This window comes from Musca vetustissima, unplaced genomic scaffold (genome assembly GCF_032173495.1).
Source record: "Musca vetustissima isolate MV318-11 ecotype Yass unplaced genomic scaffold, APGP_CSIRO_Mvet_v1 utg37729, whole genome shotgun sequence".
NCBI classification, from domain to species: domain Eukaryota; kingdom Metazoa; phylum Arthropoda; class Insecta; order Diptera; family Muscidae; genus Musca; species Musca vetustissima.
The window spans coordinates 22,546-46,976 of record NW_026880270.1 but is presented as its reverse complement, the minus strand read 5'-3'; the positions used below and the strand labels follow the sequence as shown (position 1 = coordinate 46,976).

Genomic DNA, 24,431 nt, shown 5'->3' with positions numbered 1-24,431 from the left:
GACCTACAACGTTGTTCGGCCAGTTTCCGATTGTGGCTGTTGCTGATGATGTCTTTTTGTTGCATGACTTTTCGTTTTGTTTTCTGCTGTTTGTTTCGACACTTTGTAGACCTTTTACTATCTCCCATGTTGTATGCTGCCCTGGCGTTCGTGTTGCTGCTGTTGTTGGTGTGTGTTAGCGTGTTCGTCCAGCTTTTTTTGGCATCCAGTTAAACATGAATTACTGACATATTGTAACAACATTGGAACACAGATTGCATTCGTGTGCTGAAATTGTTTGCTCGCCGTCGTTATGGACGCTCTTTGGGGCAACGTTTTGCATGTGTCACTGATTTACATTAAATAGCTGCAGCAATTGTTTTGGAAGCCCAGATAATCTGGACACATGAAAACAAAACTATAATGTTGTTATTTTGTGTTGGTGTATGTAAATTGCTAGGGCCTTTAATCGTTGTGTGGGTTCAATGCGACACCCTAGACAACCTATCATGCCTATGGTAGGAGCGACAGCAGCCAATCACGATCATAATCAATCGGATTTCGAGACTTTTGGAGGTAAATCGAAACCTCGGTTTGTTGTATGTATGTCTATTTAAAATCAATTTATGTCTTATTTGACAATGGATTGTCATTAAAGATTAACAGCAAAACGTTTACAGTTTCTTTCATTTTACGAGCATGGGATGTTCATTGTTCAGAGGACTCGCTTTCCTTGGCTTGACCCAGGCCTTCTTTGTTGGTATCTGTTTTTTTTTATTGTTTGCTTTTGTTTATAAATTCCAACACAAAGGAACACCCATTTAACAAGTCAACAATTTAACGCAACGCCATAAATATAAAAATTTAAACAGTCTGCATGGTAGTTGTTGTTGCTGTTTTTGTTGTCTTTCCCTTTTAGCTCGTAAAGGTAATCGCTTAACTAAAATGCGGAGTTGGTTAGCCACGTTACCAAGTTGGCGATTGAATGAATGCAAATAATAAAGGGACGAGGGTGGTATATTAAGAGATCTATAGAAATGCAAACATTAGGAATAGAAGAAAACACAATAAACGGTATTTACTAATTCATAGTAAATTAAAAAATGCTCCTCACCACATTAAGTCTACATGTAGGAATATAGACATCCCAAGGAAAGTTTTGTTAGAACAAAACTGTTTCCCAATACCAAAACCTCTTTGTTTTTTTTTAGAATTTCTATAGTTCCCCCCTTACTCGTTCCTTCTTATCTGGTCATACTTAAAACGACAGTTAAAATGATGATACTGCAGCGGTTAAATGAACATGCACACACAGCCCATAATACAACTTGTCGTACAAGATCCTTATCTTTCATTCCAAACATTGCTTAACTGAGCTATTTTTCTGGGTGTTGTTGTTGTCGAGGTGGTGGGAATGGTGTTGTTGTTGTTACAACAATACTCCCTACTCTGTGTGAAATGCAGTCTAACGACAAAGACAGCAACGAATATTTACTGGCAATCTTGTCCGGTTGTCCTGAGTGTTGTCTTCGCACTTTAGTGAGCATTTCTTCGTGATAATCGTTGTTAAAATCATTTTTGTTTTTCTACACCCTAGTCGGATGTCACTTCTTTGTGGTTGTATTAATGTGGATGGAAATGTGTTTTTATTGTAAGTAATGTTCTCTCTCTGAGGCACACGTTGGATCCGACCCACCTTAATGTAGATTAACACCAGCAGTTCAAATCTGTTGGCTTTATCTTGTTGTATTGAGCTTTAATGCAATTTGGCTTCTTTTTGCTGCCTAAAGAGTCGACATTTCGTATAGGGCCATGTTGTGATCATCCCCTCTTCATCGCAGACTGTATGGGAGGCATGCATGTAGGCTCTGCCGAAAATGAGGTGAGGTTGAAGTTGTTTTAATGGTGTTGTAGTTATGTTAGGACTGGCGTTAAACATGTTTTCATTGGTGACAAATTTTTGTATTTCTTTTAACAAATTGCAACTACGACCGCATACATATTGGCGAAAAAGATGTATATCTTGGAATATAAAATACGACATGCCTTTCTTCACACATCCATAACAGCCATTTCGTTTGTACTTCAGTTTGGAAATAAAATTTAAATTAATGCTGTTCAAAAGGTGTTTTATTATAAAGTATAAGAGTTTTTTTAAAACAATGTGGCAATGGATTTCCAGTCTTGAGTTTTGGTTTTAAAGTTTGGCAAAAATATAACTGTAATATTCGAATGGAGAGCTATTGATAACTGGGCTGCTCTAGGAATATTTTGTTTCGTTGTTATCTCCTTGTAATAATTAAACCCAAATTTACTGTCATTGATCCGTATGAGTACTACAATTAAGAACAATTCTTCGGTGCCTTCATAACTCTCTCGTTATGACTTTCGAATAGGTATGGTCTTTTTAACGATTTTTTTTAGGTTTTCGACAGTCAAAAAGTTCTAAATGTTGTAACAAATATTGTAAGCATTATTTATTTCAATATTTTTACAATATACTGTTATTTTCAAAAATGTATACATACAAGGAAAATGCTATAATTTGATATGTAATTTCCATATACACAAATAGAAATAATTATTTTATGAAAACCCTAATGATTTTGCATGGGTTTCCGACGAAATGTATGTCAGCTACGTCACTGTTTCTGGGGACCATCTCTGCATCTAATAGTATTTTCGGATTTCACGACCTATTGATGTCAAATGAAAAATACATACCTTGCTTGTATGAAAAACATTGACAGGTGCTGCAAAGAGTGCATCATAGAAGAGATTGGTTGTCGATCATCCCCTTTCAGATTTTGATCTCCCTATGATACTCATAAAATGGTTAAGGCCAAACTGCTAAAAAAATAAGTGTTTTGGCTTTTTACAAACGTATCACTCCTGTGGAGGTTATGAGAACCAATTGCTGATATATCGTGTGGAATGGACTGATAAAAGTCAAGGAGTGAACATTGTTCGAACAATCGATTATTCGGAATACTTTTTTTTAACCGACTTCAGCATCATCTCGAACACAATGTCTCATGTGTACAAAAATTGCATCCCATGAGAAACTAATTAAAAAAATATTCGGATGTTTTGCAGGAATTCCAAAAAATTCAAACGAATAACTCAAAAATGCCTTATCAACATAACCATAATTTCCCTTTAAATCATTATAAGGCTAATGGAAAGATGCAGCACCTTCAAAGGTGCAGATTGTTTTTCCTCCTTCTTCGCCGCTCAGAAACATAGTTATGTATGTGTATGCATAGCACAGATATGAAGTTTTTTTTTAACAACAAAAAAATGTTAACATCACACACATCTTAGATTTCATCTAAAAACAACAGCAAAAATTAGATTGACTTTTTGTGGAATAAAATAAAGCAATGTTTGTCAACGGAGTACAATTGGCATTGTCTAAGCTAGAGAATAAACCGCAAGTTCAGCAAAGCATATCAAACGTTACACAAAAATCTCAAATCACACAAACACACACACGCTTAGGGACACACACACAACAATACACTTTTAAGTAGAAATACATATAATTTTTTATATTTTTTGTTTTTGCTACAATAGAAAAACCTGGCGTAAATGACACCTTTCGCGCGAGAGAAGTTGAAATGATAAATTAAAAAAAAAAAAGAGAATCACAATTCTAATGTACGACTTAGTATTCATTATTTTGTTGTTGTTGCTGTTTTATCTGCAACAGAATGGCATTTTTATTGCTTCGTTTTACGTAGTTTCATATAATACACAAAACTTGCAAATAACACATATTATGAAAATTATGACGAAAACTTAGAAATTTGTCCCAAAATATATCAATGAAAATCCATTACATGGCAAATAGTTCTTATTTTTTTTTTTAACTAGATTCCCATATTTCATATTGAATGTTTGTATTGGGCTATTGACCTTAAAGAATATCTGTCTGTAAACCTAAACAAATAAAGCAACATAATACCACCTGCCTACTTCTTCTGTTCTGTTCTGTTCTTTGTTTATTTATTTATTTTTTGACCAATAGACAGACAGTCAGTGGTTGGCACAAAGCCGCAGACACATTCATAGCTTCCATTCATAAATCGGCGAATGTCTGTTCAAAAGACTAGACACCCGTCTCTAATAGGATCCATCAATTTAACACATCACATTCAAAATCAACTAAAGCAATAACGTGGCGTTGAATATACAATCAGCAATATAAATTCAAAGCATGGTCGAAAATGTTTCAAAATATGAAATATTTACATGTACAATCATGTCTATTACTTTTTATACAATATTTTATGAAGTGTAAAGGTGGACTTTCCACAGCAGAAAATTAAATTGTCGACAATCACGGGTTTTTTTTAAATCCCATTCGAAACTCTCTTCATTCGTTACACCAAACTTCAGACATGTAATCAAATACCAAATTAAGAGTAAATGATTTTATTGTGCATCACGCCAGCAAAAATATATCATCTTGTTTATATTCAGACTAGTTAAAACGACAAAGGTGAACACAAAACAGCCTCACCAAATACTCGTGGTTATAATGAATCGACATTTGGATAAAATTAGACACTTGTCCAAAATCAAACAAACACTCTCACATAATAGTGACCGAAATTCAATCACCACAGCTATTAACGTCCATTTATATGGCTCATATTAACTCGATGTTTTTGACATAAAATTCGTCTGGATTCGAGTGTGTGTGTGTGTCTGTGAGTATTTTAATATGCCTCGGGCATTCCTAGAAATAATAATTTTCTTGTCTTAAAGTTCTTTGGCCCATGTCTATCAATGACCTGTAATTTCTGTAAATTGATATAAAATCGATATATAATGTTATGTGTTTTGTTTGTTTTTTTTTTATAGCAATTTCTATTCAAATTTTTGGTAATTTGAATTCATTGTTTCATTCGAGACTTTGTGATACTATGGCGCCTTTACAACAACTATTACAACTTTAAGGTTTTCTTGTGTGAAACGGTTTTGTAGTATAATTAAGACATTAAGTTTATTGAATAGTTTTTTGTTTTTAATTTAAATGCATAACATAATTTCATTCATAAAAATCACGAACATATTAACACAGACGAATAAAGTCATCAAACAATATGGTGTCGAATTCATTGACTAATCTGGACCGTTTTACACCTTATAGTAAAGTATTAATTTACGCGGAATATGAGAAAAAAATCTAGTGGAGTAATTTGTTATCTATAAATGTTGTATTTTATGAACTCATCTTTAACAATGCGATTAGCATTTGATCCGATTGATGTATTTATGATAAAAAGTGTGTTTTACACATCGTAGAAAGTAGCTAATTTGTTAACAATTGAATAGGGTAAGAACTATTGGAACACAACACAAATCGTTCCATGAATTTTTGAAACTACGAGAATAATAAATTCTACTTAACAATTGATTCCATGTTGGCCTATGTTTTGGGGTTTAACTGACTAGTGTTTTTAAAATGGAGTATCTAGAACTTTTTAGAAATGAATAAAATATTAATATTTCCTATATCCCGAAATACACTTTCCTAAATTCTACTGCTATAAACTTTATTTATGTTTGATATTTATGACTAATATAAACTATTTGTTTTTGTTTTTATTTTCAGGTCAATTTAAAACGTAAGTAATGTTATTTTATTTTATTTGTTTCCTGGGTTTTATTACATGACTGCGATTGATCGACCATACAGTAGACAACGGATATAATAAATTCAGCAAACATGTTGCGCAGGCGACAAAGTTTAGCTTATATCGACATGTGTGAAGTTTCACTTTATGCGGTTCATAATTAGATACAGCTCTGAAACGCTACGTATGTCCGATCGAAACGTAATTGCACACAATCAAAATGTGTGTTAAGTTTTTTTGAAGCCAGTTCAGATATTGATATAGATCTAAGTCCACACGTGAATATTTCCGACTTTGTTCCATTCCTTATTAGTTTTTATATGCACTTCTTAAGTTCAGTTTGGTTTCTCTAAAGCGTATTTTAGAATTTTAGTATATTTTTAGTTCATTCATGAGCCTAGTTCATTCTAAGTCTGATGTAGATATAGGTCATTTATACTTTTAAATATAAAAATCAAATGCAAACTATCAACAGCATCTTGACCACGAAATAGTTCTTCTTTGGAAGTAATGTTGAAATTTAAATTAACGATTAGAAATTTCGATCGATCACATCAATGATTCAATACTCAATTTCGATTGACAACGACAACGAATAGCCATGCCACAAATTAACATCCAAAATGAACTGTCAAAATACATATTTATAGCTGTTGTCGTTGTTTTTATTCTTGTTGGGGCTCCCACTTACATCTCAAGTGATGTCGAATTTAATTCGATTTGAATTGCAGCACCTAGAGCCAGACACACAAACCACCCTGCAACACCAATTATTTCTGACGCTGTGATCTTAATCTTTGGAATTGTTTCTGTTATTTTGTCATTTTATTATTATGGTGATTATTTGTTGACGTTTATTTTTATTGTACTTGTCCCCAGTTGTTTCTGCCTTCACGTTAATCTTAATATAAATCTAAAGCCTATTAATTGATTGTTACATTCGTTTATTTTGTTGTAGGGGTTTTCTATCATCCATCCATGCATCCCCCACCTCCAACGTGTAGGATTTTTTTAGAGTTTTGTGGTCATTATGGGTTTAACTCTTTGGTGTTTGTTTGTGTACAATCTTTGTTTGGGTCATTTAGATTTTCCTGGTAAAACGATAATGTGGTTCAGTGTCTTCAGTCATTTGGGATGCTTAGCCTATGACGGAGGTAAGGTAAATATTCCAATATTCTGTGAATATTGTAGGGTAAGCGTGTCTGGCAATCTGTTTTTGTCACCTTTTTTCTGAAGGGTGACACAATTTTCTTAACAATATTTCTATTGTCATTTGTGCTGGAGGTACCCCATGTATGCACAGTTGGAAATTTAATTTAATGGGTGTTTAAATTGTGCGTTGGCTCCGGTCGAGAGCATACCCTACAGAACATATAGCGTTTGTAGATTATCTACGTACCGTTAACCATACCTAATGATGAAAATATGCAGTGACATTTCCAAATATCTCTCTTATATTTATATAAATAGTGGATGGGGAAGAAAATTTTGGTACAAGTCTAAACCCCAATATTTTCAAGAACTACAATATCTATTTATTATGCATAATTTTATTGCAGTGTTGCATATTTATGTTACAAATAATCAACCCCATAAGTGAAGAAGTTTTTTCGTGAATTTATACATGTCCACTGTAATTACAGGTCATTCTGAAGTCTACGTGCTCCATTTGAATTTTATTCCAACGCGCATTTATCCCAATTGACTCTTTATGTTTATTATTGTGGTGGTCAGGTGAATTTGGGTGAATACAACCTTTCGTTTTTCAACAACCAACAAATGCCCATATTTCTGTTTGGGTCAAATGCTGTTGGACTATCCAACAAATCTTGTAACTTTTAATGAAACAAAGTTAACATGTTTGATTTCATCAGAGTTTCCCAGAATTTCATTCATTGGAGAGCAGGTGAATGTCTTAGAACAGACTGCCCCGTGCGCTCAATCAGTGACAATGTTTCAATGGTTGTGTTGTTGTTTCTGTGGACATTCCTTGTTTTTTCTTTTCGTTTTGGGGACAAACATTTGTTAACCTGGTAGGGGGTTTTGTAAAAAAACTGAAATATTTATGTTGTTGGTAAATTTTCAAAAATAAATTTATGATGTCTTTTAATTAATTTATTAAGTGTGAGGAGACATTTTAAATAGATATTAATTATAATGAATTTTGGTTGTGATTGTTTTAGCGGAAACTTTAAATTAATCATATGACATTTGTTTAACTTGTTTAGGATGTTGTAGGTCATAAATTTGTTTGACAGCATTTCTTTCAAATGAAATGTATGGGTGGCATAAATAACATCATTTAACATAATTCACTGTGATACCCAATACTATTCCCTGGTAATTAGGTTACACACAACAATTCACTAGGATGGCATAATATTGTTGGAGTCCCATAGTAATCCCTACATTAAAAATAAATATTTTCCAAACATTATCAATTTGAGATACTTTCGTCAATATTTTAGCAGAAAAGTATCACGTTGAATTTAATATAGGAATTGTAAATTTGTAATTACATAGTGACAGACTTTCGGAGACAAAACTAATTTTTAAATGTTAAATAAATTGAACCCTATTGATTTTTTACAATTCACCCTTTTATACTATTTTAACACTTTTACTTTTGTAGTATTGTGAGAGTACTATCAATGGTAAAAAATTGAGGGTTTCAGTTTTTTTATATTTTGAGATAAAAGCCACACAATATCTGTGAGAGCACTGCGAATTGTTTGAATAATTTGAACTTCAGATTTTTCAAAACTTAGTCTGGTTCGCTCACGCGAGCTTTTGGTTTTTGCAGTTTTTATTTCTGCAGTATCTACATTTATAAACATTACAAAATTATTTAGGGTGCGAACAAGAATAAATAATGACAAATGTTGTATTTCTTTGTAGTTTTTGCCGCAATCGAACTTATCTAAGTACAATTAACGAAACAAAATCTACGGCTTTGGTTGACCTTTTCCCCAGAAATGTGAAGGAAAACACAATTATAAACAGTGAGCGGAGCAGTATAGTCGGACGGGGCCGACCATATGAACAACTACCACAAAAATCACACTTTCGGCGGTTCTATATTCTGAGCCTGGGCAATATTTCGTGATATTTGCACCCCTTTTTAGCGATTATAGTTCAAAAACTCCTCTTTCTAAGTCTTGCATATTTTCCAAAATATTTTTTCGTGAAGTGAATTTTTACACCATACAATATTGGTCACTTTAGGGTTTGGTTGATTTGACCCTCGGAAAATTGACCGATCATCATCTAAACAGCCGATCTAAGTATTTGGTCAGATCCCTTTCACCTTGTAAAATATGTGATGTTCTGTATATAATAATTGCCTCTAAAGCGACTAGAAAATCTGACAAAATGAAAGTTTTCGGTTCATTGCACCTCCTGAATGAAATCTCAACTTCACCGAAAACTTGTCCGTCGTCGTCCTTGACCATAATAGGAACTTCATGTACAATTTCAAAGCGATCAGCGCGACATTTCCGTCCTCTAATGGAGTAATAGTAATAATATGCACATAGTCACCTTTACTTAATTACGTATAACTCCAGCATCGGAGTACATACAGCCATATAATTGGTATCAATTTGAAGGTCAACAACTCATCTTAGACATACTACCAACATCTCGAGTATATGTCTTTCAGGAGCAAGTATATATGCCCCTGAATAAACATTTTGTAATTTTTCCCACAAAAGTCTGGGTCTGGGTCTTTATCAAGTCAGGGTCCATTTGACCCGCTAAATATTGACCAATCTTTATCAAAACAGGCATGATTATTCTTAGGCCCGATTCCCTTCTCCATGAAAATTCTCAGGATGTTCGGACCATAACTGCGGTCTCTGGAGCGACCAGAGAAACCGGCAAAAATTTAGTATTTGGTCCATTTCATCCCATAAATATTAACCGATCTTTATCAAAAACAATAGGGGTCTTCATTAGCCAGAAGATTGGTCCATAACTGTGGCCTGTATCGTGTTTACAAATTATAATGGACAGATCGACTCAGCTAGTCGAGATATGACGATCGGTATACTTAAAGGTGGGTCTAGGACCAATATTTCGCGGCGTTACAAACTCTTGGGGCTGCACAAAGCTATAATACCCTGACAACATACTTGCGTAGGGTATAAAAATTATACAAAAACAGAATTTACAAACAACTATTTCTAATATAAATGATCTAATTATTCTTTTGCATTTAACTAAGTTAATTTCTATTTTTGTTAGAGCATTGTGAAAATACAAAACACCTTTCGTTGTGACCACCGCCACACACATTATTTAAACGATTGATTGTCGTAGCCAACTGAGGCACCCCGTGGTGTCACACAAAAGATGTGACCAAAAAAATTACCTATGGTTGGTTCAGTTATAAGTTGATAACAAAAGCGATCTTTATCTTCCAAATGGAGAATGGAAAATAAAAAGGCAAATAAAAATATTTGGTGTTAATGATGTTTAGTTTTTATTCTCGGCAAAGGATTATGGGAGCATCAATAATACAATTATTAATATTGTGGAAATGGAATTCATTGCTCGTAAAGAGTGTTACAATTATTTAAGGACACCATTTTAAGTCACATAGCTATTACCAGTATGTATATTTGTCGCAAAAATAAATTGAGTATGCAACTTTCTTGGATCAGAAACATTATTTTGTAAAATACGGAAACACATTAAGGGAGGAAATTTTCTGTTATTTCTTGTTCTGTCATTTTTTATAGATTAAATATATATTTATTTATATTAGAAGACGCCACAATGCCAATAAATTGCCGGTCACATATTTACATAGTTGTGTTTAAATACGCCCGCAAATGGCATCGTATTTACCAAGAGGTCTGTAGTAGGACCAGCTGTAGTCAAAAGTGAATGGTCCGAATCTTCAAAGTGAGATACTTGAAATGTCAATAAACATGAACAAAGCTACCGTCATCAAATGTTTGTACAACTCAGTTTCATTAATGGGCAAATGCAGTCACTTTATGAATGGAATACAAAGGAAACCTCACAAATGTCAAAGCAAACAAACGTTCAGTCAGGGGCTACATTTTTGCACACTCACACACACCGACATTAGCTGCTGGTGCATTTAATTTACCACTGAAATGTACATTTACAAATGTACAGTGCAATAGTCTTTTATTTTGTTGGTTTGTGTAGTTGCCTATGAGTGTGTGTGTGGAATGCATTCAAGGTAACTTCCTTTAAGTATCCGGTTACACTATCTTTCACTTTGGTAAATACTTTCCATATCAGTCATGTTTTCATTGATGACGATTTACAGAAATCAATGTCGTACTACGAAATGTATTTGTCTGTATTCCTGAGAGGCTAAAGGATATGAAATATAAAAAAATGGATATATATTATTCTGTACATCTATTTTGTCATATATTTAATTTGAATAGTTATTAGAATATAGAATACTAATAGCAATAAACTAATTAAATTATATAAACTCAGTTTGGGGAAACCATTAAAGAAATATTATTATTCTATGTTGTTTTTTCACTTTCGAGACGAAATACAGAAACAACATTAAATGTATTATTATGTATTAAAATAATAAGCTCCCATTACACCATAGAGCTTTTCTGTCACAGTTTATTCAAGAACACACAAACCAGAAACTTAAGATTTTTTTAATTTTATTATGACAGTTAGTTACTCATTCGTGCCAAGAATTGTAGTAGGTTGACAACGAAATGGGATAAAAATGTAAACAATATTTATTATTATGTAAATAAATATATTCACTAGTTTCCAATTGAAACCTTAATATTCCGTCCTACGTATTGTAATCATTAAGTGATGAGTAAGGACTATTAATATGTAGTTTCATTCCACCATATCCGTTCATTGTATGCCTGTAAACAATCTCATGGGACAGGCGATGTGGTACATCATTTTTTATTCTAATTTTTTATTATTATTAACATGAGCCTCTTTTTTCCTATTTTTTCTAAAACACTGTCATCAATACAAATAATTTGTTCCGAATAATTTGTTCAATCGAATCATTCATAAAACCTCCCATATTACTTTGCTCTTCGTCATCAATAGTGGGAAGTAAAATACATATTTGAAGCAATTCGTGTTATTTATGTTGTACGATTTGTCAACACATTATTAGCTGTGTACCGTTTTACTAGAGGGAGCATTTCCTCTGGGTATTGGAGCCACAAGACAACCACTTAAAGTATAAACACTCATTTATGTGAGAATTCCTACTACATCCCCTATCTGGGAAACCATTTTCATAGGCGCTTAAAAATCATCCCAATACTGCTACGGACAGACTATTAGAAATGTATCAAGTGAATTGTTAATTGTTTTGTGTTATTTACAAATTTCGGAAGTATTCCTTCGTCCGTCCCCCACATGTGTATGTATAAACACACATATGATTATTACAAACTCTAATTTATAGCTTTTCTCTGGTGTATTCTGTGCGGATTCATATCGAATTTCTTAAGGTAAAAGTACCAAATATTGATAAATTATGTGAAACTTTTTCCATTAGATGTTCGTCGACGAAATGTATTCTCCTATATTTTTTCTTTTGTTCATTCCCACAAGTTTTGAATTTCGGGATATTATGTAACATTATGACAATATTGGGAATTATTTCTCATAAAATATTATTTGTATCAATATATAATTAATAACAAATCAAAAACTAATGCTTATACATGTAGTATTAAAAATATCAAAAATATTGTAGTCTCTCAAAAAATGATTGTGTATGTTAATTTCCAGCTCATTTTTTAATATTTTATAAATTTTTACATTGCATTTCTTAAAATTTGGAATATTTACAAAAACTAATAGAAATTAAATATTTGAAGGAACTACAAAGTTACGATGTAGACACATTTGTCTGCACGTTATTTTACCCGATATGTATTTATTGTTGTTTCTGCTGCGAATATTCTCTTTCGCAGCAAATTGATTCGTCATATTTCAAAGATCAACGTTTATAGACATGTTGCGAAATTTATTTAGCACCCCGATCCATTAATTTGAATCCAAAACATGTTAACATAAAACCCGATTGGTTTACACCACAAAAAATGGAACACAATAAGTGTGAATGCCATCAAAGTGTTATCGAGTCCATTCTGCTTTAATTTCTATATTGGAAACAACACAAATTAAGCTTTGCTCGACGATAACGTCAACAATTTTGCAAACAAGACGGTATCAGCACCAAACAGACGGCACCAAAGACAAAGAATGCGCCAACCATTGCAAATAAATATATTGCCATTTTCACGAAACAAATGCTAAGTAATTTGTGTGCATAATTATGTTCATACTTCTGTTGTTTTCGAAGAATTATTTTTACTAAATAAAAATTAGAATCGGATTAATCAAACAACGTCATTGTTTTACACAAGTCCCTGTCTTTGATTAATCTAAACAATCCTTCGATTTAAAAACCACATATATAGCCATTACATTGCCAGGCATATAGATTGGACTGGATTTAGCTTTGGTAGAAATAATATAACGAACAGGCCAGCAAGACATATGTACGTATATAAAAACCATATTTTGTTGATCGTATGAATGTGTATATAAGTACCTTCATTGGTCTTAAGGCTGGGGATATGCATTGCCTCCCGTCTAAGGATAATAATATTCATATATTCATTTCTACAGTTGTCAACACTAAATCGACAAAAAATTATACTGCGATCTAAAATACATATCGCACCTTTTCTGCAAGACCGGCATAAATCATTGTTGGGTATATCAGACTTCATGTTGTGTAAAAAATCAGATGATTATCTCTTTCACACACTGATTAAGAAGCATTTTCTGCAACTCACGATTTTTTGATTTCTGCCGATCTTTCAGCAAATGAATGATATGAGGCTGTTTCTGGTAATTTTTTAACTTTATGAAATTTATTTATTTAAAAAAAATCAGAAAGCTACATTATTGATTTATTGATTTGTATGAGGCCGTATCCGGTAATTTGTTAACTTTATGAAGCAAATGTTGTCGAATAATATATTCAATAGATTTAACTTAAAAGCTTTTTCTTCAACACAACTTACATCAAATAAATATTTCCTTTATTTTTAATGTGTATTTCATTCAGAAAATAGCTTTTTATTCGCAAGAATGCAAGAATCTCCTAATTGTTGCTATTTTTTTTTTTTTTCAATACCATAATTTTACTTTTGCAATTTTATTGTTCAAAGAAGAATCTCTCTGACTCTCACAGTCGTTACTGAAAAATAACTGAAAAAACACATATATTATTATACCATGAATTGACTTATTGAATTGCATTAATTAATCAGAAAAGAAATTAAAATTTCGCAAAATATGTCACTCAATAAAATTACGATTCATATCGTCAACGTTTGTATTGACATCGTAGGCGAAAATGTATTTTTATTGTAATCTTTATTATTTCGAATTTTAGAATTAAAGATTCTACAAGAAGACCAAACAAGTATTTTAATTTCGTATTTTATTCCTATCAAAAATTTCAAATTTTAAACTGTCATTTGAAAAATTGCATCACTGTACGCTGTACACTATACGTTATAATTTAAAACACTACGTTTAGCGTAAAATTCGTCGATACAATTCAACAGAGTTGTATGGAAACAGTACACATTTAAGCAACACTGTTAGTATTTGTCTCCAAAAAATACATATTTCATCAACTGTGACTCGTTACTTCGCAGCGCTGTCCGTCAAACGAACGATTTTTTCATCGCCGCAGTCCCGTGTGTGTGGAAATTACGAAATTTTAGTTTTATTAAAAGTTTAAAAAAATCCGCAAATAAACATAAAAATGGCTTCTGTCTGTGGACGCATGGCTCTGCGTGCCGCTGCACGTCAAAATGTCACATACACTCCAGTTCGCTTCTGCAAGAGTAAGTTTTTCCTTTTCCAAAAAAGGTTATTTTCCCAGCAAGAAAAAAACGAGGCTCCCATTTTTGACAGTTCTTTTAGACTGGAAATGGATGGAATATGGTTCGCGAATTAGGGGGTCATGACAGCCAAACTTAGTTACGTAACATCAATTAATATTCCTTGTAAAAAACCCGTAAATGAAAGAAACAAAGAATCATAAATGAAAAGAAAATTCTGGTATGAATACTGTGAATTCTGATTGGTTTTATGTAATACTTTCAAGAGTACCGACACACTCACACATATTCATACTAAGATGTCACATAAAATCATATGAGTTGGAAACTTTAAACAAATTTACAAACAGCTGAAAAAGTTTGTAAATAATTTGGGAAAATATTGAATTGGAGTTGTATATATTTATATACATATTTTAGAATGCGTCACATCTATGTTAATGCAGTTTTTTCTAAGTTTATGTAACATGCTCGACCCCATCGTTTGGCGTCATCGCTGTCATCTTGTATAAACCTGAAGCTCACTTCTATTTTCTGTTCTATATTGGAAATAAAATTTCTTTGAGGGAATATTTTCCCAGGATAATCATTTAGAAAACTGGTGGGTTATTGTTGGGGATTGTTTGATGTAAACAAGCACAACAGCTGAGGGTTGACTAATGAACATGAAGTCTCAGTCGTTAGGGCTAAATGCGAATTGTTTTGGTACCTACATCAGAAATAGGAGCTTCGTTTTATTGTTTTCTTACTGATGTATATGCAACTGTGTTAATCAAGTGTGCTGTTTTCAGTGATGAACGATCCCATGGAACATGCCACTGGTATTGAAAAGCGTGAATTGTTGGCCAAGGCTGCCGGCAACGACAATCCCTTCGACATGAAAGTGTTCAAGCGTGGTGCTGGCACAAAGGAAAACCCCAACCTGATACCTTCCGCTTTTGACGCCCGTATTGTTGGTTGCATCTGTAAGTAGATGAAAAATCATTTGGAGAAACGAAATCTCACAAAATTCTTTACTAACTTTACAGGCGAAGAAGATCAAACCTACGTCCAATGGATGTGGCTTCAAAAGGGTACTCCCAAACGCTGTGAATGCGGTCACTGGTTCAAATTGATCGAAAAGGCTGCAGTCTAAATTAGGCGAAATGTAACACGTTTAAAAACTAAAGTATCGTTCTGTTTACCAAGAAATATAAGTAAAAAGTAACCTTAAACAAAAAACATCTACGTGAATTATTTCCAACATTTGTTGTTGTCCGGAACAATTTTAATACAAAGCGTTCTCTTAAACAAGACATGCCATAGTTTGTATATAACTTAAAATACATGAGGTTACTTTTTCCTTAGGAAGTTCTGAGAAGAAACCAAATACAGATGCGTTGTATATCGTCATAGCACGCTTTGTTATGTTTAAGCCTAAATAAAAATTCAACTAAAAATCCAACCAAATTAACAACAATTCTATAAAAACTTGTCATAAATGAATAAAGTAGTATTAAAAATTCTAGTCAATGAAAAAGTTGTCATAGACAATTTTTTTCTACATATTAAATTTTGAACAATACTCCCAAGGAAATGAATTCAATATCTTGTCGCAAACTTTATAAATCACTTTCGTTAGCTCAAAGATGGTTTTATACGACACGTAACAAATTTGAGAGTAAGAATATTATCTGGACCGTTATAAGGTATCTTATAAAATGCTCTTTGTATTAAAAGAAATGGCGGATCCCTTAGACCTCTGTACTGGTCTTCAGAAAAAGGAAATATTGGCTTTTATGGAAGGGAAATGTGATCCTTATCACATGGCAGTTATAAAGCGAGGCAGTGGTACCAAAGAAAATCCGACCATTATACCATCAGCCTTTAATGGCCGAATAATTGGGTGTATATGTAAGTGTAATATATTTGGAAATAGTTTTGGCCTTATATTAATATTGTTTAAAGGCAACGAAAACCGCTTTGTGAATTATATGTGGTTAGAAAAAGGTTGTCCGAAACGCTGTGAATGTGGACATTGGTTTAAATTGAAGGATGTTCCTGCATTCTCATAAATCATTTAAATACATAAGCAACATCTATTCAACTTTCAAGAAATTACCGCATCCTCCAAATTTATGATATCGTTTCGAATACATAATTTTGTTTCTCCAGTAAAAATTAGATATTCAAAATTTCACTAGGAGTTGAACGAACTGCTCCCAAAGTAATAGTTATATTTTATTTACGGCGATAGTGTAGTTTCAATAAATGAATGAATATAAACTGTTAAATGTGGATATTATTTGATTCAGTTTCTTACGCTTAGAGCTTATCGTATGAGTACTGTACCCATATACGCCGTCAAATAGGCTTCGTCGTGGGCACTGAGTTTTTTATATCCACGTGTATGTAACAGCTGTTTTTTTTTTTTTTTTTTTGTTTACACGAGCGAGCGGAAAACATTCTGCATTCGATCGATTAATATGACGACCATGGAGCAGCAACAAAAAATTAAGCTTGGCGACTATATAGTTATACAAAGACAGAAGTATACTAAATTACAAAAATTCGGAAATTTAGATGCAACTGCGGCACTGGGAAAAGAACAACTGGAACTTAAAGGTTTGTTGGATCAACCATATGGAGCCACATTTAGAATGTGCCCTAAAGAAGACTTGGGCAAAAGCCATCGTGGTCGCCAGCGTCTACACACTTTGGAACTGTGCAATGAACTTGAAATGAGAAATATTCGTGAAGTATTGGGGATATCACAAAGTGGCGAAGACAATCGCAACATTAAGGATGATGGAGGATCGCAAGCTCTGAAATCAGAGGATATAGAACAGTTGCGAGATGAATGTAAGGAGAGTACCAAAATCATAGAGAAGATTGTGGAAAATTCAAAGACTTTTCACTCGAAAACGGAGTATTCTCAAGAAAAGTATTTGAAGAAGAAAGAGAAAAAATATTTCGAGTTTGTGCAGATCAGACAGCCCACAATTCGACTCATCACGGAAATCTATTACAGACAAGATGCTGAAAAAGTTATGGGTATGCGAGTTGATACATTATCACAAATTATTTCTTATTCTGGAGTTTCGGCATTTGGAAATTATTTGATGTACGAAAGTGGATCTAATGGTTTACTACCAGCTGCTTTCCTGAATTCCATAGGTGCTAATACTGAAGCCACAATGGTACATATGCACCCGGGAAATGTACCTCAAAAACAAGCCGTACTAGCACTCAACTTACCAGACGAACAAACAAATAGATGTATATCTGTTAATATTTACTCTGTCCTGAGAGAATTCTATCAAGGATCAGAAGAGACTACGAATGAAGCAGAGGTTACAGAACCCAGCTCTAAAAAGCAAAAATTAAATGAAATGGACGATAATGGTAAGACGGAATATAAAATCATATCATACTTATTCTCATAACATCATCATATTAGGTACTGACGAGACTAGGGATGAGAAACAATCCGAAGCATCAGCTAAACCAACAATTCAGAAGTGGCAAATTGAAAATCGCAAAGCTGTTGATTTAATGCGCAACAAATTTGACTCCCTAGTTATAGCCTCTAAGGAGCATCCCGCCAACTTGGTTAAGGAACTATTACCGTTCGTGAAGCCATCACGGCCGGTGGTTATTTTCAGCTTAAGCAAGGAAGTATTAATGGAATTGTATGTCGAGTTGAAGACTTCTTCGAAGGTAACCAACTTGCATTTGACTTCTAATTGGTTACGCATGTATCAAATTCTACCAAATCGCACACATCCTGAAGTTAATATGAATGCAAATAGCGGCTATTTATTGACCGGTTATACGCTTGGCTAAATGAATAAAAAACATCAAATACCTAAATAATTATTGTACATAACATTTTTAACTCGCAGTGTTATCTTTGTCATTTTGTGAGAAGGACAAATAGGTATATTATTGTAAAAGTATGAGGACAAACATGAAACCAATTACAAGGTTCAAAAATGATATGCTCAAATTTGAAGAAAAAAGCACAATAAGCACAATCAGTGCAAATACAAATCTCCATAAAACAGAAAATTTTTAATTGCAGTTCTAGTGATATTAAGGGGGTAATTCATATTTTCGGGAAATTACACAGTATTTCCCGAAAATATTGTCACTGTCATAAAGGAAAGTTTTTTTCATTATGATTTAACAATACAACAACATACAATTTTTAATGCAAATATATATTCTGTTCGTGTGCTGCAAGAATCTACTAGTTTTTACTTTTTTTGCCGATATCATAAAGAAAAATTTGTTATCGTAGTAAAAAGTAGTAGATTCTTGCAGTACGGGAAAAGAACAATAATTTGAATTTTATGCACAAAAATAATGTATCCGATTTTAGTTTGTGTAGTTTAACGATTATAAGAAAACAATTTCGTATGAAAAGTGACCCATTTACGTTGACAGATTTTTTATGCCCTCCACCCACTATATTAAGTTCCGCGTGTCTGTTTCAATCAGTCTCCCAACGAAAAGATCGACAACATTTGGTAGAGAATTACCTATTGTCTGCAGGTAAGCCAAGTTATTGGAACACGTTAATCCATATTCCCAATATAAGTTTTCCCAATTTTCGATGATTTGGAAATTTAGTTGATTTTATTAGATTCTCCTTAGCTACTAAATATTAGTTCCGCTCCAGAACCTAAGGGAATCTACTAATTTTACAAGTTTTGCAACTTTTTACTCAAAAATCGTTCCTGAACCCACAAAACTGGTAAAACATTGAATCAAATTTAAGAGAGCTAATTTTTACAAATTTGTTGGTTGCAACTTTTGTGTTATGTCTTTGAATTTTGGCATATTTACTAGATTTGCGTTCCCGAACTTTTCAAATTATTTTGTACTCTGAGAGCAATTTTGAAATGTTTCCCTTTTACTAGATATACTATTAAAAAAGTACTGGAACAGACTAATTATCATTCGACTTTAAAGTGCAGAAACTCGAAATTGAGCCGTTTTGCCGATAGCTTATATACTATCGTTCAAAATAGCGAAAGCTTGCGTGTGACAGTTAAGCGTTATCGCCTCATGGCATTCGAAATTCCGATACACTTTAAGCGATATCGTCTGGCAGAATACCAAAATTACAAAATTTCAATCGTATATCCATAATTCCGAACGGTATCGACTCTCAGATTAGCCCCCTGTATTTTAATTACAACATGTTTGACATTTAATTGTACCAAATGCTGCGCTACTGCGGCTACCTTATTAAATGTGCCTTGGTTTCAATAGTTCCTTTTAGTGAATATAATCAGTTCATTTTAGAACAACACTCTCCCATTTCCCGGCAAGAAGACACCATATTTCCAGGAATAAAAACTAGTGTAAAATGGCAAAACATCATCCTGATTTAATATTTTGTCGCAAACAACCAGGTGTTGGTAAGGTCCATGCTTCTACCAATTCCTTAACAACTATTTTCTAAACTTCACATTTTCCATGTAGCAATTGGCCGTTTATGTGAGAAGTGCGACGGAAAATGTGTTATTTGCGATTCCTATGTAAGACCCTGTACTTTAGTTCGCATATGCGATGAATGCAACTATGGTTCATACCAAGGTAGATGTGTGATTTGTGGTGGAGCCGGCGTTTCTGATGCCTACTATTGCAAAGAATGTACCACACAAGAGAAAGATGTGAGTTTGTTTTGCATTATCTTTACATTTGCACTGAATTTCATATTGTTTCATTTAAAATTCAGCGTGACGGTTGTCCGAAAATTGTTAATCTTGGAAGTTCTAAAACGGATCTTTTCTATGAGCGGAAAAAGTATGGATTTAAACAAAAGTAGGTGCAATTTTATATTCCAGCATTGGCAGACACATTGATATTTGTTTTTTCTTTTAGCTACTGAAACGCACTGGACACATAATACCTACACAATTTTTATACAAATAAAAGCAAATTAGTTAATAAAGATTTATATTTACTTTACTGGAATATATGTATATATATGTTCATAAAATTTTATATTAGTTTTAAGCTTAGGCAGTACCTTCTATGGAATACTTCAGACATAACTTATCAAATTCTTCAGATTTCTTATCGAAATTTTTAACGAATTGGCTTTTGGGATAGAATTGGCGTAACTGTTCCCAATAACGTTGAATGGTTTCTTGAGATTTTCCGGTCAAATGTGACAACACCATCATATTTATTAATGTGTCATAATCGTTGTGTTTTTTGGTCAAGGCTTCGCGTAATACCGCTTCAGCTTCTTCGTACCTTTCCAATCCCAAATGAACTACAGCTTGTCCGTTTAATAGCAAAGGTGTGGGTTTGTATTTTTCACAAAATTCCTGATAGATATGGAATGCGTCTTGCATAGACTCGGTGCCTGTCGATAATGCTACCCATGCTTGAGCCAGCTGGGTCAGCGTGTGATCATCGGAGATTTCTTGCATCTTGCCCACCAACTGTTTCGCAAGGTCAATACGATTCAATCGCAACAGGCATTGCACCGACAAAGCCATCGATTCCAAATTAGTTGATCCATGTAGAATTTTAAGTGCATTCTCGAACTGCTCATCGTAGCAGTACACAATAGCTGTAGCTATATGCCATATGTTAGTTTCATCTTCTTCGCCTGCTACCTTATCTGTTAGTTTATTTAAAATGTCTTCGATTTTATCAGGTTGCTCAAAGGCTTCATGTATGTAGCGCAAAGCCAGAAGTGGTGTGTTGTTGTTCTCCTTGATATCACTTGCTATTAGTCTGCCTGAATCAATGGCCAGATAGGACAAATACATATAGGATAATAGTTCCGAACCAGCTGCTCCCTGTTCAGGAAGCACAAAGTTGACCGAGCCCATGAAGTTTCCAATGTAATATTCATTTCGGGCATAAAAAAGTGTTGAGTTGGTATCCTCTTCTTGTGCCATTTTGCTCATTCTATTTCAACCTAAAATGTAGAAATATAAAAATGCCTGAACTATGTTTTAAAATAAAGAATCGAACCTTTTAAATATGAGATATTTATTTATTTCTTAGCAAATGTACAAATTCTTGCTGTTTCTTATATGACGTGTTAAGTATTATATGAGGTATGTTCAGTATGTTGCATGTTTACTTTGAGCGTACAGTTACTGGAAACGTACAGTACTAACTACGCAACCTATTCCCGACGTAGCACTGATACGATTGCTCAACTTTAAGACGTCCAGAAAGAATTAGGTATTGTCTTTTGTACGGCATTTTTAAATATCGATGCTCTCTAGCAGGCCTTTTCAAAAACAGAACTAATTTATTAATTACCTAAGCTAATTTTAATATATGTGACAAATGTTATACTTCATTTGTATGAACGTGTTATCTGGAAATCTATATTTTTGCGTGAGATATACATAAGGAGATAGTATCGAGGAATAGGTGAATAGGTAAATTCAACTCTGCACATAGAGTTCAGTAGTGTCCTATACAAAATATATACACATACGCAAGAAATTTCTGTGCCCATTGTACAAGGTATGGTATATTTTGTCAACAAAGTAAAAATACACCTCTACGTTGTAGCTACAGTATTTTTCGGTTAATTGCACATCAAAATTTGCACAAATTTTTGTTCAATTAACCGAGGAACCAATTATCCGAACCCGCTTACTATGAAATGAAATATTTTTGACCCATCTTGTGGTTCAATTAAGCGTGGAAACCAATTAACCGTAGGTTCAATTAACCGAAAAATACTGTATAATGTCAGAATAAATAAAAACAAATGAAACAAGTCGTTCTGTTCATTTGAGATTTCAATATGATATAAATATGGATACACCCTCAAATCATAAATTTCTTCTCACCAATGGTGTAAAATTAATCTTTATACAAACGGATTTTAGGAAATATATTTTACATTTGGTATACGACTTTGGCATAACCCGGCACAATATAAAACCAATGTAATTTATACGTTCCTATGGCCTAACTTGAATAATTGTACCGTGGTTGTGCCTATCGTAAAAATTAATGAAACATCATTTCCCAATTTCATTACCATTAAGACAAAGCGCTGTATATCGGTCACGACATTTTTAGCTCTACCCGTAATATAACAAGAGGTAGGTTATTTTTTCTTGAGATGCCCCCTTATATTAAAACAATAACTCAATTTGTATATATGTACGAAACGTCTTATCCAAAAATTAAATTTAATTAGCCTGTAATTAAAAAATATTATTAGAATCCTATTTGCATTGTGAAAAAACTTTATGTTTCATTCATTTTCATGATATTTTCCTTAAATAATAAATTTATAAAAATAGTTAATTAAACAAAACAATCCTTTATATACGTTTCCACGACATAAGGGTCTTCGATCCGAACGACCCATTGTGTAAGATTTTTACCTTTTAATGTGTCATTATAAGCCTATACACTACTACCTTTATTATTTTACACAATTTGTAAAATATATTGGTTTTGTATCGTACAATGGCTCTACCTAATATTCGACAAACAGTAAAGTGCAGTTATAGCGAACTAGTAGGTCCACGCAAATTAGCTCGTTATAGAAGAACATTATACCAAAGGTAAGGGACCGTTCTAGTTTACGTAAGCAGATTTATTGCAATTATTTATTCCCCCTCCCTCTTGTCTATATATATATATATATATATATATATATATACAGTGGTGGTCACAGAATTAAAACATTTACTGTGGTAAACATTTTTTGAACAGCCCTCGATTCGTTTGAAGTATTTTTGAAATTTTTTTAATTCAGAACACTTCGATATAATGCACTTAAGAGATTTGGTGTGAAAATGGAAAATTATTGCATGCAAATTTTCCATAAATAACGGTTTTTATGAAAATACATCGTCTTTAAAGTGGCCATATAATTAAAACATTCTGTGATTTTTTACTTTACTGCATTTTTTTAAAATATTTTTTTAAAAAAGCTCTTTAATTAGTTAAATTATGTAAACTAAGCACCGATAAAATCATTTACTGATAAAATTTTTTGAAAAAATTTGTAAAATCTATCAAAATTGCCAAAAATTTTTACAGTACACCTTACATTCAGAAAATAACCCTTATTATAGAAAATAAAGGTCCAAATGCACCAGAAATTGCTAGAATTCCTAGAAAACGATAAATAATTCTCAAAATAAATAAATATTTGAAATAAAAACTCAACAAAATGGGAATTAACCTAAAAGAACGATTCAATTTCGAAATCCTTTTTTGAAGAAGGTCGGAATATTTTTGCAGTATGTGAGGAAATATCGATTGATATTGGCATTTATTATATCAAATCGATTGTTTGAGTAGTACAGAATATATTTTATCAAAAATGTATCAGTCACAACAGAACGAACCGAGATCAACACCTATGTTGACGAGAAAACGTTTCTGGTACACAGCAGAATGTTTGATGGTTAACTCTTGACCCTTAAAATATATTGAACATGACAATATTTTTCCAAAATAATATTTTTTGAGTAGAATAATGTCCATTTAATCTATTTTAGCCTAAAAGAAAGAAAAAAATTACAATTTGACAAACATTTAAAGTCTTGTGTTGAGCATCAAAAATGCTGCTGTGTACCAGAAACGTTTTCTCGTCAACATAGGTGTTGATCTCGGTTCGTTCTGTTGTGACTGATATATTTTTTGATAAAATATATTCTGTACTACTCAAACAATCGATTTGATATAATAAATGTCAATATCAATCGATATTTCCTCACATACTGCAAAAATATTCCGGCCTTCTTCAAAAAAGGATATCGAAATTGAATCGTTCTTTTAGGTTAATTCCCATTTTGTTGAGTTTTTATTTCAAATATTTATTTATTTTGAGAATTATTTATTGTTTTCTACTAATTCTAGCAATTTCTGGTGCATTTGGACCTTTATTTTC

At 33.0% G+C, this 24,431-nt stretch overlaps 5 protein-coding genes and 1 long non-coding RNA gene across 6 annotated transcripts in view; 4 read left to right on the top strand and 2 right to left on the bottom strand.

The window, feature by feature from the left end:
• The window catches only part of LOC133325781 (eukaryotic initiation factor 4A), a 207,919-nt gene that overhangs the window by 169,506 nt on the left and 13,982 nt on the right, over nucleotides 1-24,431 (bottom strand). The window lies entirely within an intron of this gene.
• On the top strand, nucleotides 14,334-15,763 carry LOC133325771 (cytochrome c oxidase subunit 5B, mitochondrial-like). Its single transcript, XM_061534493.1, has 3 exons — nucleotides 14,334-14,545; nucleotides 15,334-15,507; nucleotides 15,571-15,763. The coding sequence occupies exons 1-3, from the start codon at nucleotides 14,464-14,466 to the stop codon at nucleotides 15,675-15,677; spliced, it is 363 nt and encodes a 120-aa protein (XP_061390477.1). The 5' UTR covers nucleotides 14,334-14,463; the 3' UTR covers nucleotides 15,678-15,763.
• Nucleotides 16,172-16,591, top strand: LOC133325784 (uncharacterized). The gene is made up of 3 exons (XR_009754173.1): nucleotides 16,172-16,202; nucleotides 16,262-16,435; nucleotides 16,490-16,591. It is a non-coding gene; the product is annotated as an uncharacterized LOC133325784 (long non-coding RNA).
• LOC133325770 (tRNA (adenine(58)-N(1))-methyltransferase non-catalytic subunit TRM6) lies at nucleotides 17,011-18,379 on the top strand. The gene is made up of 2 exons (XM_061534492.1): nucleotides 17,011-17,926; nucleotides 17,982-18,379. The coding sequence occupies exons 1-2, from the start codon at nucleotides 17,017-17,019 to the stop codon at nucleotides 18,365-18,367; spliced, it is 1,296 nt and encodes a 431-aa protein (XP_061390476.1). The 5' UTR covers nucleotides 17,011-17,016; the 3' UTR covers nucleotides 18,368-18,379.
• Nucleotides 19,899-20,368, top strand: LOC133325779 (PHD finger-like domain-containing protein 5A). The gene is made up of 3 exons (XM_061534501.1): nucleotides 19,899-19,950; nucleotides 20,015-20,205; nucleotides 20,271-20,368. The coding sequence occupies exons 1-3, from the start codon at nucleotides 19,899-19,901 to the stop codon at nucleotides 20,358-20,360; spliced, it is 333 nt and encodes a 110-aa protein (XP_061390485.1). The 3' UTR covers nucleotides 20,361-20,368.
• Nucleotides 20,511-21,480, bottom strand: LOC133325773 (coatomer subunit epsilon). The gene has a single exon (XM_061534494.1). It carries the CDS (start codon nucleotides 21,457-21,459, stop codon nucleotides 20,554-20,556), a length of 906 nt encoding a protein of 301 aa, XP_061390478.1. The 5' UTR covers nucleotides 21,460-21,480; the 3' UTR covers nucleotides 20,511-20,553.